The sequence below is a fragment of the Cyprinodon tularosa genome, unplaced genomic scaffold, assembly GCF_016077235.1.
Source record: "Cyprinodon tularosa strain WSP-4 unplaced genomic scaffold, ASM1607723v1 ctg187, whole genome shotgun sequence".
Lineage (NCBI taxonomy): Eukaryota > Metazoa > Chordata > Actinopteri > Cyprinodontiformes > Cyprinodontidae > Cyprinodon > Cyprinodon tularosa.
In genome coordinates this window covers 1130952-1147832 of record NW_024038657.1, presented here as the reverse complement: position 1 = coordinate 1147832, position 16881 = coordinate 1130952, and the positions used below count along the sequence as shown (strand labels likewise).

The 16881-nt window shown below is 36.3% G+C and overlaps 3 protein-coding genes across 6 annotated transcripts; 1 reads left to right on the top strand and 2 right to left on the bottom strand.

Annotated features, from left to right (window-relative positions):
* Nucleotides 1-1029: 1029 nt before the first annotated feature.
* Nucleotides 1030-6023, top strand: LOC119782007 (cell division control protein 42 homolog). 2 transcript variants are annotated; one of them, XM_038282709.1, is made up of 6 exons: nucleotides 1030-1147; nucleotides 1686-1827; nucleotides 1916-1988; nucleotides 2473-2582; nucleotides 3913-4110; nucleotides 4883-6023. In XM_038282709.1, the coding sequence occupies exons 2-6, from the start codon at nucleotides 1723-1725 to the stop codon at nucleotides 4970-4972; spliced, it is 576 nt and encodes a 191-aa protein (XP_038138637.1). In that variant the 5' UTR covers nucleotides 1030-1147; nucleotides 1686-1722; the 3' UTR covers nucleotides 4973-6023. The 2 variants fall into 2 exon arrangements, with proteins under 2 accessions (XP_038138637.1, XP_038138638.1); XM_038282710.1 differs by lacking the exon at nucleotides 4883-6023 and adding an exon at nucleotides 4278-4787.
* LOC119782006 (F-box only protein 6-like) lies at nucleotides 5140-9755 on the bottom strand. Of its 2 annotated transcripts, none has more exons than XM_038282708.1 (6): nucleotides 9532-9755; nucleotides 7364-7613; nucleotides 7163-7277; nucleotides 6960-7055; nucleotides 6668-6797; nucleotides 5140-6602 (listed from the first exon to the last, which is right to left on the bottom strand). In XM_038282708.1, the coding sequence occupies exons 1-6, from the start codon at nucleotides 9610-9612 to the stop codon at nucleotides 6456-6458; spliced, it is 819 nt and encodes a 272-aa protein (XP_038138636.1). In that variant the 5' UTR covers nucleotides 9613-9755; the 3' UTR covers nucleotides 5140-6455. The 2 variants fall into 2 exon arrangements, with proteins under 2 accessions (XP_038138636.1, XP_038138635.1); XM_038282707.1 differs by having other exon boundaries at nucleotides 9432-9569.
* Nucleotides 9756-10620: 865 nt separating this feature from the next.
* LOC119782044 (F-box only protein 6-like) lies at nucleotides 10621-15497 on the bottom strand. Of its 2 annotated transcripts, none has more exons than XM_038282795.1 (7): nucleotides 15336-15497; nucleotides 14981-15117; nucleotides 12817-13093; nucleotides 11845-11959; nucleotides 11664-11759; nucleotides 11427-11562; nucleotides 10621-11344 (listed from the first exon to the last, which is right to left on the bottom strand). In XM_038282795.1, the coding sequence occupies exons 2-7, from the start codon at nucleotides 15035-15037 to the stop codon at nucleotides 11198-11200; spliced, it is 828 nt and encodes a 275-aa protein (XP_038138723.1). In that variant the 5' UTR covers nucleotides 15038-15117; nucleotides 15336-15497; the 3' UTR covers nucleotides 10621-11197. The 2 variants fall into 2 exon arrangements, with proteins under 2 accessions (XP_038138723.1, XP_038138724.1); XM_038282796.1 differs by having other exon boundaries at nucleotides 12817-13066.
* Between the last annotated feature and the right edge of the window lie 1384 nt (nucleotides 15498-16881).

The following is a 16881-nucleotide window of genomic DNA, read 5'->3' as shown; positions in this document are numbered from 1 at the left end:
TTCTCACTTAAAAAAATATTAAAACTACTTTATTCCCACTGATCACAGCAAATATAGCTGCAAGGCAAATAAAGAATAGAGTAGCTCCGACCCACACGGTCAGACCCATTTTTTCACCGCGCAGCCAGAGCAGCAAAGCTGCTTCACCCGCGCGTCAGAACTAAACTGGTACAAGCAGCAAAAGGAAGCAGCAGACGCAATTTTGCTGCTCTTGCTGCGTCCGGTGTGAACGTAGCATTATGGGGAAAAAATTATAGGGGTGGCCCCCTCTAGCTCTGCCCCTGGGCCCATGCACTTACTATTAAACCATTGGCTCTAACACACATCTCAGATGTTTCAGAATCAATATCATATAATTTGTTAAAATCAGGTTATTATCAGAACTTTTCGTGTGCCTCCTGTGATGTCATCAACATAAAGACAGAAAAATCAGCAATCATTTTTCCTGCAGTTTAAACTGATTTGATTACCTGTGTTTTTATTGTTAGTGAACATTTGCTTTAATAAAAAAAATATAGCTGAATATTATATTTACATCTAATGATGCTTATCTTTCTAATATATAGCAATCAGTTATATGCCCAGTAGTTAACTTGTTACATTAGATCAAGCACTTTTACACCAAGTTGGATGGAAAATAACATTTAACGTTGTTAATGGGAAATATCATGTAAATAAACTGACTAAGAGCAGAGCTTTACTGAAGTATGGGGCGGATGCAAGGTCAGGGGGATATGGGGTGACATCTCCCTCCCTGCTGCAGGAACCACTTGGAACCACAGATGACGTTATAGAAAGTCAGCCAACATTACCAAAGACCACTGATTTTAAAAATAAAACTAAGTGAGAAAACATTTATAGTTTTCGGAATAACAAGATACATCCATAAATAAATAGCATGAATATATGGAATTACACTCAGTCTTCCAACTTAGCTGTCACTTTCACTGTATCTTCATGTAAAGTGTTGGTTTATAATTTACAATGAGTAGTGTGAGTTTTATTTCTAAAATCATTTCCGGGATTACTCGGGCTTACTTGGCTGTTGTTTGGACGTCAGGACTGGGCTAAGTGGCTGAACCAAGTTTCTGCTCGCTGGTGCCAACGCCCGGCGAAAACATCCAACTTATCAGATAAAAACACAGAGGTACGTGGCTTTAAAAACTACCCAACTATTGGAAGCTATTATATTGAAAGTTTATTGTAAACCCTTTTTTTTAATATGGTAATTTGCTAGCAATAGGAAACTCTGAACACCCAAACTACCGTTAACCGACTGGTGGTTAAGCTAACGTTCCTATTAGCATTGTTGAGCGTTAGCTAGCACTGCAGTATCCAACTTACTTTAAAAAAACAACTAACATTTATCTTATGTTGAACTTATTGACTTAATATAAATGTATAACATTTATTTATAGTAATACTCTGAAGTATTTTATCCAGTAAAGTTATAAAGCAGGCAAGTAATTGTTATTTAGCTAACGTTAGCATTCAGACAGTTTTGATAATTGTGGGGTGTGACTGAATAAGTTAAAGCGGAGAAATGCTGCCTTTCCCTGGCATTACACCAATGTATTCTTTTGGTATTAGGATTTTAAAATGCATCGTAATTATATATTTTTTTATATTTTCTTATGTCGAACATATTTTATGGCCTAACCTATCTCCTCCCCTTCTTCCTGCAGCTAACGCAATTGTCAGCAGCAACCCGAAAGCACAGAGATGCAGACTATCAAGTGTGTTGTGGTGGGTGATGGAGCAGTGGGAAAAACCTGCTTATTGATTTCATACACCACCAACAAGTTCCCTTCTGAATATGTACCAACAGTAAGTTTTGTAATGCGAAATGCAAAAGATAAACCCGAGAAATACCAAAGATCTGACTGTGATCCAGCATTTTACTCTTTGATTGCAGGTGTTTGACAACTATGCAGTAACTGTAATGATCGGGGGTGAACCATACACCCTTGGCTTATTTGATACAGCAGGTATATTCTTTTTTTTTATTATTTTTTTTTTACTCAAGTTTTAATTAAAAAATATAAAATTATAATTGGCTCTTAATGTTCTTTGTTTAAATAGGGCACATTTAAAGTCTAATATTTACACAAAAACTTCCTTTGAATCTTATTTATCTTCCTGTTAAGCAGTGCACACGTTTTGTTATATGGTGGGAGGGGCTTTAACCAGAGTTTAGTTAACAGAGTAGTAAACAATTGAATTACCTTGTTTTCTTTAAAGGAAAATAAAATAATTTAGTGCATACCTATCAAAATAGTTAAATGTACTGTGTTGCAATAGGCAAATAAAGCTGTATTGTTTCTTTCTTGAAAATCTTAAGTACTTTCTTCAATGTGTTGTAGGCTTAGTAACACTGCTGCATCTTTGATTTTTATTGTTCCTTCCTGCTAGAATCTTCAGCATTACTGCTATATGGTACTGAGTGTAAATTTCTGCCTCGTTTCTCTACAGGTCAAGAGGATTACGACAGGTTACGACCACTAAGCTACCCCCAGACTGATGTTTTCCTAGTCTGTTTCTCAGTTGTTTCACCTTCCTCATTTGAGAATGTTAAAGAAAAGGTGTGTACACAAAGTTTGTGTTTTTCTGGCTTTTTTGCACTTGAAACATTAAGGCCAGCTCTAGTTAAACACTTTTTAAAATAAAAAAAAAACACTCAATTGGTCACAGATATTATAAACAGTTTTTAAAGAATTCACTCCGTTGTTTTACGGGGCTTACATCCAGCTTATTTATTTTTGGACTAATCCAACTTGAATTAACATATCTTTATTTAAGTTTGCAGTTTCCAGTTCTTGGCTTCACATGATTTTAGTGAATGAGAAAGTTTACAATGTGCATAGTTTAGGTGTAGTCAACTCTTGGCTAGCTAGTTCTCCAAACTTAATTAATAAGAATATTTAAAGTGCCTTCAGACAACATGAATAACTATGTTCAATAAGCTTGGCCTAACTATTTTAAGCTGAACCCAAACCCTCCTGAGGATATGCAGAAGTAATTTTTATATTTTGCTGTGTTGTGCGTGATTAAAAACTCACTAAGACAAAGTAGGTTGCAGGCAATGCGGTAATTGTTCCGTTTTGCCTTAGACTAATAAATTAATGCAGCTTCTAAACCTGCAAGGCAATGCTTTGCTTAGAGGAAGTCTGGCTGCATGCACTTTGTCTGGGCTATGCTGCACCAATCTCTTTGCCAGACTCATCCCAAAAAATGCTTAAAGGCTTCAACTGATAACATTTCTATGCAGCCAGCTACCACGTTCCACTGAGCAGCTGTTTGCTGAGTTGAGTTTGGATCCCCAAACCAACCAATATTGATCCAAATAAATCGTCTTAATATTGCTGGAGATTGTAACTAAAAAAAAAAAAAAAGAAAAGTCTATCAATATATGATTTTTTTTTTAGCTATCTAATGTCTCTCCTAATGATGTGGAGAGAAATACACATCTGTAATACTCATAATCTACAGCTTCATTTTTCTTTCTCTACATGTGATGAATGGTACTGTTCAATTTCAAATCTTTATATAATAAAAAGAGGACACTTTTTAACTCTTTTGGTAAATTAGCATTGGTTATGACTGATTTTCTTTTCCCTGTTAATTCAAATTTTACTGGAAAGAAAACAGGCAAAATTCAATAAGTAGTAAGGATGTGTGTTGTGTCCTTCAGAATTTCTCCGTCTAGGTATCTCTATTAGAATATAAAAAGCTGTGAGGGAATAGAAAGACGTTTAAAGGGGTTTACAGAAAATACCTTTTATAAAATATTTGAAATCATTGATATGTACATGTACTTATTTTTGACATACAAACATCTACAAGAATATGTGCTTGCCTTCTCTGACACATTATCTGTGATAGCAGTTTTAATTTGTCACTTTCCTTCTCCAGTGGGTTCCTGAAATCACCCACCATTGTCCTAAGACCCCGTTCCTGTTGGTAGGCACACAGATTGATCTCCGTGATGACCCCTCCACAGTGGAGAAGTTGGCTAAGAACAAACAGAAGCCAATCACCCCTGAGACAGCAGAAAAGCTTGCTCGAGACCTCAAGGCAGTTAAATATGTGGAGTGCTCAGCCCTAACTCAGGTAAGGTCTATTTCTAGTCGGAGCCTTGCATGAATTTACCATTGTTCTAACAGTAACGCTAGAAATACTTTGGCTTGTCTTTTGCTAACAGCTTTTAGCTCAAAACGCCATCTAACACTGTGTGTGTCCATGTGTTTCTCCCTCTTTATGTTTTTCTTTTTCTGTAGCGGGGACTGAAGAACGTATTTGATGAGGCTATCCTAGCCGCTTTAGAGCCCCCTGAAACTCAGAGAAAGAGAAAATGCTGTTTGTTCTGATGTCTTCTTGCATCTTGCTTTGCCTCTTCATTGTCTGCTGCTTTTTCATTGTAAAGAAATCACTAAATTTAAAACTCTGTGCCGATTTATTTTTTTCTTTTTGTCTTCTGTGCTCTGTTTTCAACTTGGCCTAATCACAGTTACTCACGCTGCCGAAAAATGATACACGAGTGCCAATCTTTTTTCGTCCATCTGTACCTGGACATTTCTAGGATTTCATTTTTTAAAGCACATGCTGTTTTCTCAGCACTGAGCTCATCTGTTATATTCTACAAAACCATTTAAGCTGTATTCTGTGCTGGACTGTGAAGGTTTTTCTCTCCTGGCCCATTGGAAGTTTCCAGTGACTTTGCTTAGAGATTCAACATGAGACTTTTGTTTAATGTTTGAATAAAGGAAGATTTTAATTGCCTCCCTTCATTTCTACTCAGCTTTCTTTTGCTTGCAATGCAGTTGACATCAATTAGCAGTTTATTATTGGCTTTGTTTTGAATAATGACATTTTGTTTCCACAGAAAGGATTAAAGAATGTGTTTGATGAGGCAATACTGGCTGCCCTGGAACCTCCTGAACCTAAGAAAAAGCGTAAATGCATTCTGCTCTAAGATGCTTCACTATTACTTCTGTTTTCCCAAACTCGGTTAATAGTACTGATACAGTTTCCTGCACAAGCACATTCCACCGTTAGTTGAGATGTCATCAAGTTTTAGCCTTCTCACCAACTTAACCTAAGCAGATGTTTAATGTTATAGGATTTTTTTTTTTTTTTTACTTGATTATCCTATTATGCTGTGCAAGAAATTTTGATGTCACTGATGGTTGGAAACTTCACGAACTCCTGCCTGGTTAAACAAACCACAAACTGGAGAAACGTCTCGATTTAACTTCAGTGTTAATTTTATGGAAGGATTTCGGAATAACTAAAAGTTTCCTGCACATAGTTATTGTTATAGTGTTGGAATTGTTTTGCATTTCATTGAAAATGACTTAAATTGTTAAGACTTCAACATTCTATCACCAGCTTTTTACATAAAGCAATAATAATCCCTGTGTTTCTTTACATTTAAAATGTCTTTCAGTCATTTCAGCATGGCCTTTAGGATGATCTATGACATGCAATGCAGGATATTTCCACCCTTGTCCTAATTTTCCCCAGACCGAGCCTTATAAATGCTTGACTTGCGAGGCTTAAAATACATTTTAGCAGTTCACACTCTAGACATTTTTTTTATTTATTGCCACAGGAAATTTTTCCCAGCATATATTTCAAAGTTAGAAAATGTCCATCGTAACGACATGAATGATCTCTTTACAAGATGAAGTTTAAAAAGCTGTTCAGTTGCTGGGTAACTTTAACATACCTGCGTCTCATCAGCAACAGCTTATAGTTCAAAGACTGAACCAATCAATGATGGGGGTTTACTTTTTCATTCCTAATTCGTAAGGTGAAGTGACTTGTAAATATATTAATAACTTATTTACTGAATGAAATTGTTCATTACTCATGAGATTTTAAGAAGCTGAGATGAAGCCGAAGTCAAATTAACCTGAAAAAATGTCTTTAATTGTATTCAACTTGAAAACGTTGTACTGTATCTTGTTTGCGATAAAAGGCACAACAATAAACCAGTATTATGACAAAATCTTCAAATTAAACATTCTGTGATTTGATGTTACATTGTGTAATATGTGTGTGTGTGTGTGGGGGGGGGATAAATTAAGAATTGTAGTTCAAAGAACAAGCAGATTTGGTTTCTTTCCAATTTCCAAAAAACAAACTATTATATAATATATATATATATATGCAGACTCAGTTATAGATACATGAATGTTTTAGACAAACTAAAAATCAAGATTTTGAAAACAGTTGTATACAAAAAGCATTTCTTAAAATCAGTACATATATATCCAGGCACTATGTAATTTGCAGTCTTTATATTTACGACACATGCTTCTACTTAGAATACCTCATCTCTTAGTGCCCTGTAATCTCTGTTACAGACAAATGAATTTTGGCATGATGATCAAAAAAAGGATTATAATCTTTATTTCACAAACTTTTTCACTTTTTAATAAGGCTTCATAAAGCTATGTGTCACATGCCGGGCATAATTCAATACATGTTTCTGTTAAGCGGATGCCGTACCATCCAGCCCAGAACACCTGATCTCTACCGCCATGTTCAAAATAGATATATCTCACTCCTGGTCCATAGTCCTTAAACACATGGATCATCTGGAAGAAAGATAAAAATTTAGTCAAAGGATTTGTCCGGATGTATATGTTCATTTTGTACATACCTGTTGCCACCTGTGATTCTCGCTCTCAGGTAGGTAAAGAGTACCAGGAGTGAATTCTTGAATAACTTTCCTGTTGCTTCTCAGCAGCTTCACAGATATGTTGTATTCACAGTTACAGCGCGGTGCATACCTAACGATACAGAAACAAAATATTAGATTCAGTCCAGATCTGGCATTAACATCCTCACTGAAAAAAGAAAAACTTGGGGGACAGCCCTGAAATTTCATATGCATCTAGATTATAAACCAGAGCCACCTGAGTGTGATAATTTCTCTGACATTTTTTTCTTACCAGTCAGATACCCTGATATGGGGCTGGAATTCATCCATGAAAGCCTGGCTGTAACCTTCCTTCTTTAAATCAATTAGCTGTGACTTTGTACACATACTGCAAGAAATGATGGGAAATTGGACGGTTTTGCGTTTAGCTCAGCTTTAAACTGCCGAAAATAATTGCATTTAAATTCCATTTTGAGTCTACAAGTAAATATTCACCTGAAAGAAGTCACAAAGTTGGTTTGTATTTCTGCATTTGGGTGCGGTGCCATCGGTTTTTCTACTCTCCATCCATCACCACCATTCTTTATTATATTCCAACCATCCAGTCCAGCTGCACAAGAAAAAATAATGACTCATTTTTATTAGCTAATTTCTTTGGTGTGTGTCCAGCTCTCTTCTAAGTTGATATCTGTTCACCTTCTCCTCTTGGATTTGTTATTAGATTTCTCCTGTTCTTGTTCATGAAGTAAAACAACCTCCAGTCCCTTGGTACTTTGGAAGGATTACGGAGGTGGTAGCCCTCTCTTCTACACCTTTCTCTCCAGAAAGACTCGTTATCTGCCACATCTTTCCACTGATGGCAAACTAACCGGCACACACAGACTACCTGTTGGGCAGGCAGATTTAGGAAGATTTCTTCAAGGATGTCCAGAGGAATAGGTACGTCCTGGCAAGACAAAAAGCTGAATTATGAGGGCAAGCATCTAAGTGTAGGAGGAAATATCACTGGTTTCTCATTCATTTTTCAATCAATAACTTCAGTTTGATAAGTATACAATCCCCGGTTCAAATTCTAATGTTCCATTATGGAAAATAAAATAAAAGCAAGACAAGCTAATAATAAAGGTCAGCTCTGTTCTAGGAACTCATCTAGAACCTCTGTGGATTATTTCACAAAGAAGAATTCTTCATAAAGTGAAGAACATTATAGACAACAGTAAGCATCCCCTTCAGAAGATTTTTAAACAATAACAGCGCCTTCAGTAAGAGGCTTCTCCAGATCCAGTGTGAGACAGACCACTACAGGAGATACATCCTGCAAACAGCTATCAACACCTGTTTACCATATCATTTAATTCCCCTTTGGGATTAATAGAGTATTCTTTTTTTTAGATTTGAACTGAATTGAATTTAAAAAGAACCTGGTGTGTGCACAGGGGTGTATAGACTATTTTATTCAATGTAAATGCATTTTAAATACAGATACAAAAAAAAGCTGTAGCCAGTTTCTGACCAACTGGTGATGGAATTTTGGCAGTGCTGTCCTATTAAATAATATTCATTATGGTTTTAAATCCCTTTTAATGAAATTAAATAGTATCTGAATGTGTTCTCGAAAGAAAGAAAGCAAGGATATTATAAATACTGAGGTTTGTCAAGGGTGATTTGCCAGCTATGTCACATCTGTAGCACCTTATAAGGAAGAGCTTCATGGCAGCGTTTACGTGATCTCACTGTTATTTGTTTTATAGAGGAAACTGCAAACATCTGTAATTTATTTCTATTATTGTTAATGATGACACAGTCAAGCCTTAAACAATGATAAATACCCATGGCAGATTAAGAAGCGTTTTACTATAACCAAGAAACCTGCTCCATCCAACAAATTTCTATCAGTTTCAGAACTCTGGGTCAGCCACTTCTAAACTTTTCCAGTGAAAACACCCATGTTGCAGAAGAAAGAGCAATCACTTTAAATGGAGTAGAGGCCTATGTGCTTAAGGAGCAGGTAGCGTGTGTCCTGGAGAAAACTGGGATTGCTGGGCTGGGCTAGACCTCCACTGAGGATGCTTCCCAGATGCTCCTTCTCTTAACAGGACACTGCTCCCTAAAGAATGAGTTAAACACAGAGCACAATTATCTCCACTTTTTAAGTATGCAGGGAGAATCCTTCCCTTCCCTTCCTTTATCAGTCAAATGTATTAATCATTTCAGGCTTGACTGAACCCCTAAAATTGTAAAAAAGAAAAAAAAAAAAAAAGAAAAACTTGTCTTATTCAGTGGAATACCTGATTCTGGGGAACATTTCTGCCCTTTTAGTTATAGATAATGGGACATACATTCATGTTTCCTGTCATGTTAACTGGCTATAAACGTATAAAAGCAAAATAATACTATGTTTAATTACATTTAATCACAGTTCTTTGGCTTGATAAAGGTCTATACTCTGTATTGGAGACAAGAGTAGGCAACACACCCATAAGAACCAAATTAAACAGAAACAAGATGCTAAATAGCATACATGAAAACCAATGTGAGCATCTGTGCTGTCTGATTTTAATGGCTGTTTTTGTTCTACTCAAAGAAAAAAATCCTTTATAAAATATTTCTGATAACTGTTTATTAACTTAATAAAAGTCAGAACTATATAAGATAGTAAAATAGTATTTAGGGTTGAAAATGGCATCGCCAAATGAGGGGGGTTGAATACTTCTATAACACTGAAATGTGTCTTTCTCTCATGATGCCTTTTAAGCTTACAGACCTTATAGATGTCCATTGCCATTTTTTGCTTATCATTCTGGCTTTCCGTTGACTGACTCAGCATCAAAGGCGTTATTATGCACATTTTAAATTGAACTTACAGGTCCAGTTGAATCCCAACCCGATTTAGGAAATGAACCAGTCCGTCTGACCGGTAAATTAGAGCTGAACGTTTCACCCATTTGTAGCTTTGCTATTCTTGTCTTTCGAGAAGTGTTTTTGGTATCTATTAAATCAGCACATAACGACTAAAAGCCTGCAATACAACACACAAAGTCTGTCAGAGGAGTTCCTGTGCAGAAATGGAACTGCGCTGCTTACATCCGGTGTTTGCAGCCTGACTCGGCGACCAATAGAACTGTCTGTTGCTAGATTGTAGCAAGCAAGAAGTGCTCTGATTGGGTATACAACAACACATTGTGGCAAAGTTTAAGATTTTACAAAAAATGCAATTACACTAAATGTAATTAAATAGAATGACATCCCAAAGGAAATATATATATATATATATATATATATATATATATATATATATATATACCTGACCCCCCCCATTTCCCAGACCTAAATCGATTTAGCACATCTAGGCCACCAAAGTGATGTTGCACCACAGACTGTCCAGGAGCTGGCAGATGCTTTAGTCCAGGTCTGGGAGTTGATCCCTCAGTAGACCATCCAACACGTCATCAGCAACATGCCAAGGCATTGTAAGGAGGATCATAGAGGCACGCGGAGGCCACACAATACTGAGTCTCACTTTCATTTTGTGTGTGACTCAAAATCCAGGCCTCTATTATTTAATACATTTGATTTTCATTGGGTTTTTTTTTTTTGTGATTTTGTCATTAGCATGTCCAACTTTGAACAAAAAAAAGAGATGCAGTATTAAACATTATACCATTGGCCTGTGAGTTATATACCCTTGGCCTGGATTAAAATTGTTTTTTACTATGATCCATAATGAAGATCCCTTTTGGGGTAATGGCACAAAAACCACTAGAACTTGATTAATACAGTGATAAACCCGTTCTACTATCAGTAGCAGGTTTAACACAATCTGTTTGATCATACAGGTATCCTGTGTAACTTTAAACAATTTTATAACCCTGCTCTTTACATAAAAATATGGCTCAAAGATAAGTGGGAAACATTGAAAAATCACTGTATTTTAACAAACCAAGAAGTGCACATTTTCATAAAGTGCAAAATTTCCGTTTTTATTTGTTTTAACCTCAATACACGTTCCATATTGACATGCAGAAGCAGGTATGTCTCTTTAAAGAAAATATTTGGCAGAAAATGAGTGCAGATATAAGGACAAAAGAGGAACATTGCAGTGTTAGGTTACAGGGTAATACAGACATTTACACACAGATATTAAGGCAGTTCTAACATAGATTCTGTAATGTTATAGAAAATTAGCGAGGACTGTTAAACAGGTGATGGTCTTTTCATTTGGTTAGTAGATACAGTGAAGCAGGACATCAATTATATTTTTAGCTGCAGAGTAACAGATTTAGAAATCTAACATGTTACAAAATCATACACAAAACTTCAAATAAAACAATTTGAAGATATATCCTTTTAGCATTTAAATACAATATGATACATATAAGCAAAACTCTTGTCCTTAATGTTTTCCTTAAGTTTCCTACAGCATATTTTTGAAGGGGAGTACCTTGGAAGGTAGGAAAATGCCTAACAAGTTTTTATCGGTTAAGAATGCAAAGATATTCCAAGCCACTTTCTGGTCATTACATCAATAAGCTAGGTTTCCAATGCTGGACATACTTCAACACAGCTTTCTGTTACACGAATTCCATAATGTCCAGCCCAGAACTGTGTGTCTCTACCGCCATGACAAAAATTGACGTATCTCACTCCTGGTCCGTAGTCCTTGAACACATGCACCATCTTGAAAGAAAAAATAAATTAACATCAGTAATGTAGGGATCTGTTTAGCTTAGCAGCTCCTATATTAGTAACATTGATGTACCTGATTCCACTGCTGGTCATTCCACTGAGGAAAGGAAACGTGCTTAGGGGAAAACGTTTTCACAATTCTTTTGTTTTTATCTAGCAGTTGTACTGAAATCTCATAGATACTTCCACAATCCCATCGTGGTGCATACCTAACATCAAAGCACAAATACCAAGATCTTTTTTTTGTTTGTTTTCAACAAAAAAATATCCATTAATCAAGAGTTGCTTTCTTTTTTTTTCTTTTTTTTACCAGTCTGATATTCTGATGTGTGGCTGGATCTCATCCATAAGTGAGGGGCTGTAACCTTCCTTCTCCAAATCAATCAGCTGTTCTTTCGTGCACATACTGCAGACAACAAATGTTTAAAACATAATTAGCAACAAAAAATTAAATTAATAAACATGAAAACGTTTCAAAACTCAATACTCACTGATAGGAGGTCACAAAGTTTTTTTGGACTGCTGCATTTGGATGAGGCACCATAGGATCCTCTATCTTCCACCTATCACCACCATTATTCACAATTTTCCAACCTTGAAATTCATCTAAGCATCAAAGTATGAGAGACTTAGTATCTGCAGAATTTATTTTAAAACAGATGGAATATAATACAACTTAATGAAACTTATTCAACTCACAAATAATCAGTTATAAATTGAATTTTTTACTAAAGGCATTATAAGAACTCATGCCATGTGCTTAAAGCTACAGTGTGTAATTTTTAGCGACATCTAACGTCCAGACTGCAGACTGCAGCAACATGAACATCTCCCCCCCACCGCTTCTCCCCCCCAACAGTACGGCGAGCGTTACAGGACAAAATGTCTTCCACGACGTCCGCATCACCTACCTTCTCAAGTGATGAGGTTTGTTTACATAGATAATTTTACAGATAGTATTCTCAGGCATAATACTGCCATCTATTGTTCAGTACCGTCTCAGTTCATCTCTCTCAACTTGCCGTAGTTACTTTCGAGCGTAATGGGCGATCTCGCAATCGCTAGACCCGCTCCTATGTAATTATAAATAACGAATTCTAAGGCAACGCAAATATTAAGGTTAAGAGGCTGAGCTCGTAGATGATGATAAATAACATAGTTATATATAATATATTACATTTCGGAGTGTATATCCCTGTAATTATTACACACTGTAGCTTTAAAGAACAATGTTTACAAAGAAATAATTAATGGAAAGAATTAATAATAAAAAAATAAAAATAAAAAAAACATATTTTGAGATTCAGATTAAAAGCCTTTTAGTTTTGTAAGCCAAACTGGCAGTTTTAGCTTTAACACATTTACAATGCAATTATTAATCAGTTAAACAAACAATTAGTAAACAGATCCATTGATTAGTAAATCTATTGTCAGCTGCAGCCCTGCTAACTTTAAAGTTTTACCTTCTGCACGTGGATTTTTGATGAGGTTTCTTCTGTTCTTAGATAAGAAATAAAACATCCTCCAGTCTCTGGGTACTTTGGTAGGATCATGGAGCTGATATCCCTCTCTTCTACATCTTTCCTTCCAGAAAGACTCGCTGTCTGCCACATCTTTCCACTCATGGCAAACCAACCGACACACACAGACTACGAAATGGGGGGGCAGATTTAGGAAGACTTCCTCCCAGACGTCCAAAGGAACAGTGCTGACCTGATGCGAGAAAGAAGCATATTGTGGCTATCGCCAACATTAGAGAAGATTAGCAGGAAAACTCAAAGGGTGGTTAACACACTAACAGTGTTGTTTCTTTGTTGTCAGTATTGATGTCTACTTAAGCAGTAATAGAATAGAATAGAATAGAATAGAATAGAATGGAATAGAATGGAATAGAATATCCCTTTATTGTCCCACAATGGGGAACTTCTGTTGATATGGCAGCAAAAAGATTATAGAAAAAAATTGGTCAGACAAACATGGACCTTAGAAAAATGTATAAGAATTACCTAACACTGAAGTAGGGCTGGGTAAAAAAAAAAAATCGATTTTGAATCGATTCCTTTACATTTTTGCAAAATCGATGTCTAGGGAAAGAGATAGATTAGTTTTATAGTGATGCGCGTGAAGTTCACATTCAAATGAGCAGGAAAGATGCTCTCAAGATGACTTCAAGCCAGACAGCTGCAAATATAGCCAATAGGTTGATTGATGACATTAACAAATGGGGGCTGAGCAGCAAACACCCTGTAGTTGTTACAGAAAACGCTGCAAATATGGTTTGTGCAGTGGAGATAATGCAGCTCATGCATGTCTGCTGTGTCCCCGCTGTGTCACGTCTGCTTGCTAGAGTGAGGCTTCACTATTTTACTATTCACAAACAAGTTTGCACTTTTGAGACAGTTTTGTTCACACTTTGTGTTTAATATGACACGAAAAAATTAAATACAGGAGTATTTTGAAACATAGTAGAAGCACTTTCATTATTGTATAAACAGACCAAATCCAAATTAATCGACTTAGAACTGTAAGAATCAAAATCAAATCGATTCAGGGCTTTGGCGAAAATACCTAGCCCAAACCAGAGTTCTATGTTTGATACCGGAATAAGAAAGAAAGAGAAAGAGAAAACCTTGCATGTCTCCGTGGCACAAGATACATTATATTTTCTCAGTTTATTGTACAACGCGTTTTCCTGTCAACATATAGAATTGGACCAAATGCAGCTTTAACAACATATTTGAAAATCCAAAGGACCTTTCAATACTCCCAGGGTGGGTTCCTGCTGTTTTTTTTATCAGCCAGAGCTTTTAAGTTTACCTTTAGCTCAGGTAGCTGAAGTTACTCTGTTCTCTCTTCTTCTATAAGCATCTTTATGATGCTTTTTAGACGAAACCTCCAAATTCTTGCCTTGTTGGATAAGAAAGTGTTTAGCTGCAACTTCAAATTCATCCATTCTGGTTGTTTTTCCAGCTTCAGCCTGGTTATTCCAGTTCTACCTGCTCCAATGAGTACGAATACGAGGCTCCTTGGCATTCTGAAATGAGCCATGACATCTGTTGGAGCCCTGTTTGAGGCACTTAGTGTAATGTAGGCAGGCTGACAGCCCTGGACTGAATAACTGCCCTGGACTTTAAAGGATGGAAAAAGGGCCAGTTCATCCCCACATGTGCACAAAGTTGCACAATCATTTTGTTACAAATAACCCCTTTTTTCCATTCATTGTTAGGTTATGGTGGAGCAAGTCATAATTATACTGGATAGAATGAAAACTAATCTGATTTTGAATTTAAATTATATATATATAGTATATATACATAGATTAAGTAAGTAGATTAAGTATATGTATATATACATACAGTATCTATATATATATATATATATAGAGATAGAGAGAGAGAGAGAGAGAGAGAGAGAGAGAGAGAGAGTCACAGTATATAGAGTCACAGATGGAACATGGCTTAACTGTATGTCACCATGAAAAATAACTATCATTAAATCGTTAGAATAGTCTATTATCAACAGCTAATGTGATTTTCTCGTTCATGAACAACCTTGAATAGATCAGCCTAAGTAATCATATGAATTCGCATCTGTATGGCTCCTTGTGTCTCCCCCAGCAGAACTTACCAATTCTCCTGAATTCTGAGCAGTTGGGTTAACGTTGTGTGTGGGATTGGCACCCATGGTGGTATTATTCGTCTCTTTCGCTAAACCAAAGCTTGATGTGTGGCAGACCTGCTACTCCAGAACCTACAGCAGATCCCCTTCAAACCGAAAGTATTACAATGAGGAACAAAGGAAGTGCGCACTTAAAACGTTTATCGTTGTAAATTGGAGTTAAATTAAAACTGACTCACAAAATAACTATCCAACTGAATATTATTATATAAAAGCTCAAATGTTTCGCCTTACTTATTCAGACAAGTGAGTCATAACTTCCTGTCACCAATGTAGGCTATTTTATCTCAAGTCATATGTTTACCTTTGCGACGTAGAGGAAAGAAAATACGATTAATGAAAGAAACATCCATGTATGCGTTTCTATTAGCCTTAGATATCCATGCAGTATTCACAGATGCAACTCGTCAACAAGACGTGACAGCAGCTTTTAAAACGGAATGTTGTGTAACAGGAAAATACGTCTTGAAAGTGTTCTTGAAGAAACGTTCCGTGTGAGCTTCGTTCCTAGTTTTGTCTCTGCAGGAAAAAAAAAATCCGTTTTAATATTTACAGTTCTTTTACAATACATCTTAAAATCCAAAAAAGGGACCTTTTATATTTCTACCTTACTTTTATTCCAGACATAGATTAGTCCTTATGTTTGAGAGCTACAAAAAAAAACAGGAAAAAGAATAAGAGAAGAATAACGAAAACAGGAATCAAAGAATACTGTGTTTAAAAAGAAGAAAGAAAAAAAAAGACTAAATTGTCTATATTTGGTGTCTTTATATGTGGTTTGAAGGTCTGTACTTATAAGTTAGGGGATTTCAAAGCGCTTTTTTCCATATTCAGTCATTTACCCATTCACTCACACTGATGGTGGCAAGCTACATTTTAGCCACAGCTGCCCTGGGACACACTGGCATAAGTGAGGCTGCAGTACACAGGTGCCACCAGGCGCTCTGACCACTGGCACAGTTACCCTATGTTGGAATTGACAGAGCTCTAACTATGAAGCTGTTTGACACATTAAGACGACACACATAGTTCCTCAATAATGCATAAAAGTAGGAATGTTGCTCATAAGACTACAGATATCCATCTCTGAATCCTGAAGAGGATTCTAAAGTTTTCGTGAAATGCTGCTTGTAGTTTCTTCATTAGAGCGTTAGTTAAAGAGGCGTAGCCAGAAAATATTTATAAGGGTGGCCAGGCAATAACCAATGTGCACTGAGGGGTGGCCGTGTTACGGCTACTCTTGCATCAAAATAGTTTCCCAAAAAATCAAAAATTGCCAGAGTAGAGAGGTTTTTCGACTCACAAAACAAAAAGCACTTGTGGGGAATGTTCTTGTTTCAAAAAAGGGGTGTTTTCTTTACTTATAAAAAAATAACAGAAATATTCTCAGAGTTGACTTACAAAAAAATTAAATATAAAGTTAAGTGATGTGTGTGAAAAAACTGTGGCACTCCTCGCTCCTTCAAACAAATAATCAGCTCCACCTCATCAGCTGCTTCTACTTGTTAATCTCAGCAGGAGGCGGACTGACAAGGAGGAGGGTCAAAGCCAAACCAATACATAAACCAATAAACAATAGCTCTACCATTCACACAACCGTAGATCTTTAACATTAATAATTTTGCAAAAGATAAATGAATCTAATTCTTAATAGGCTCCAACATCACGGCCCCTAATTGTTAGCCTTAGCAAAATAACAATTACAAAAATAATATTCACAGGAGCCTAACATCTAGCAAAAACATTACATAAATTTAATCCTTTTGTCCATAAATGTAACCTAGAGCTTCTCAACATTTCTAATGCTTAAAGCAGTCCATAGAAAGTCTTATTTCATCCAGCTGCCTCCA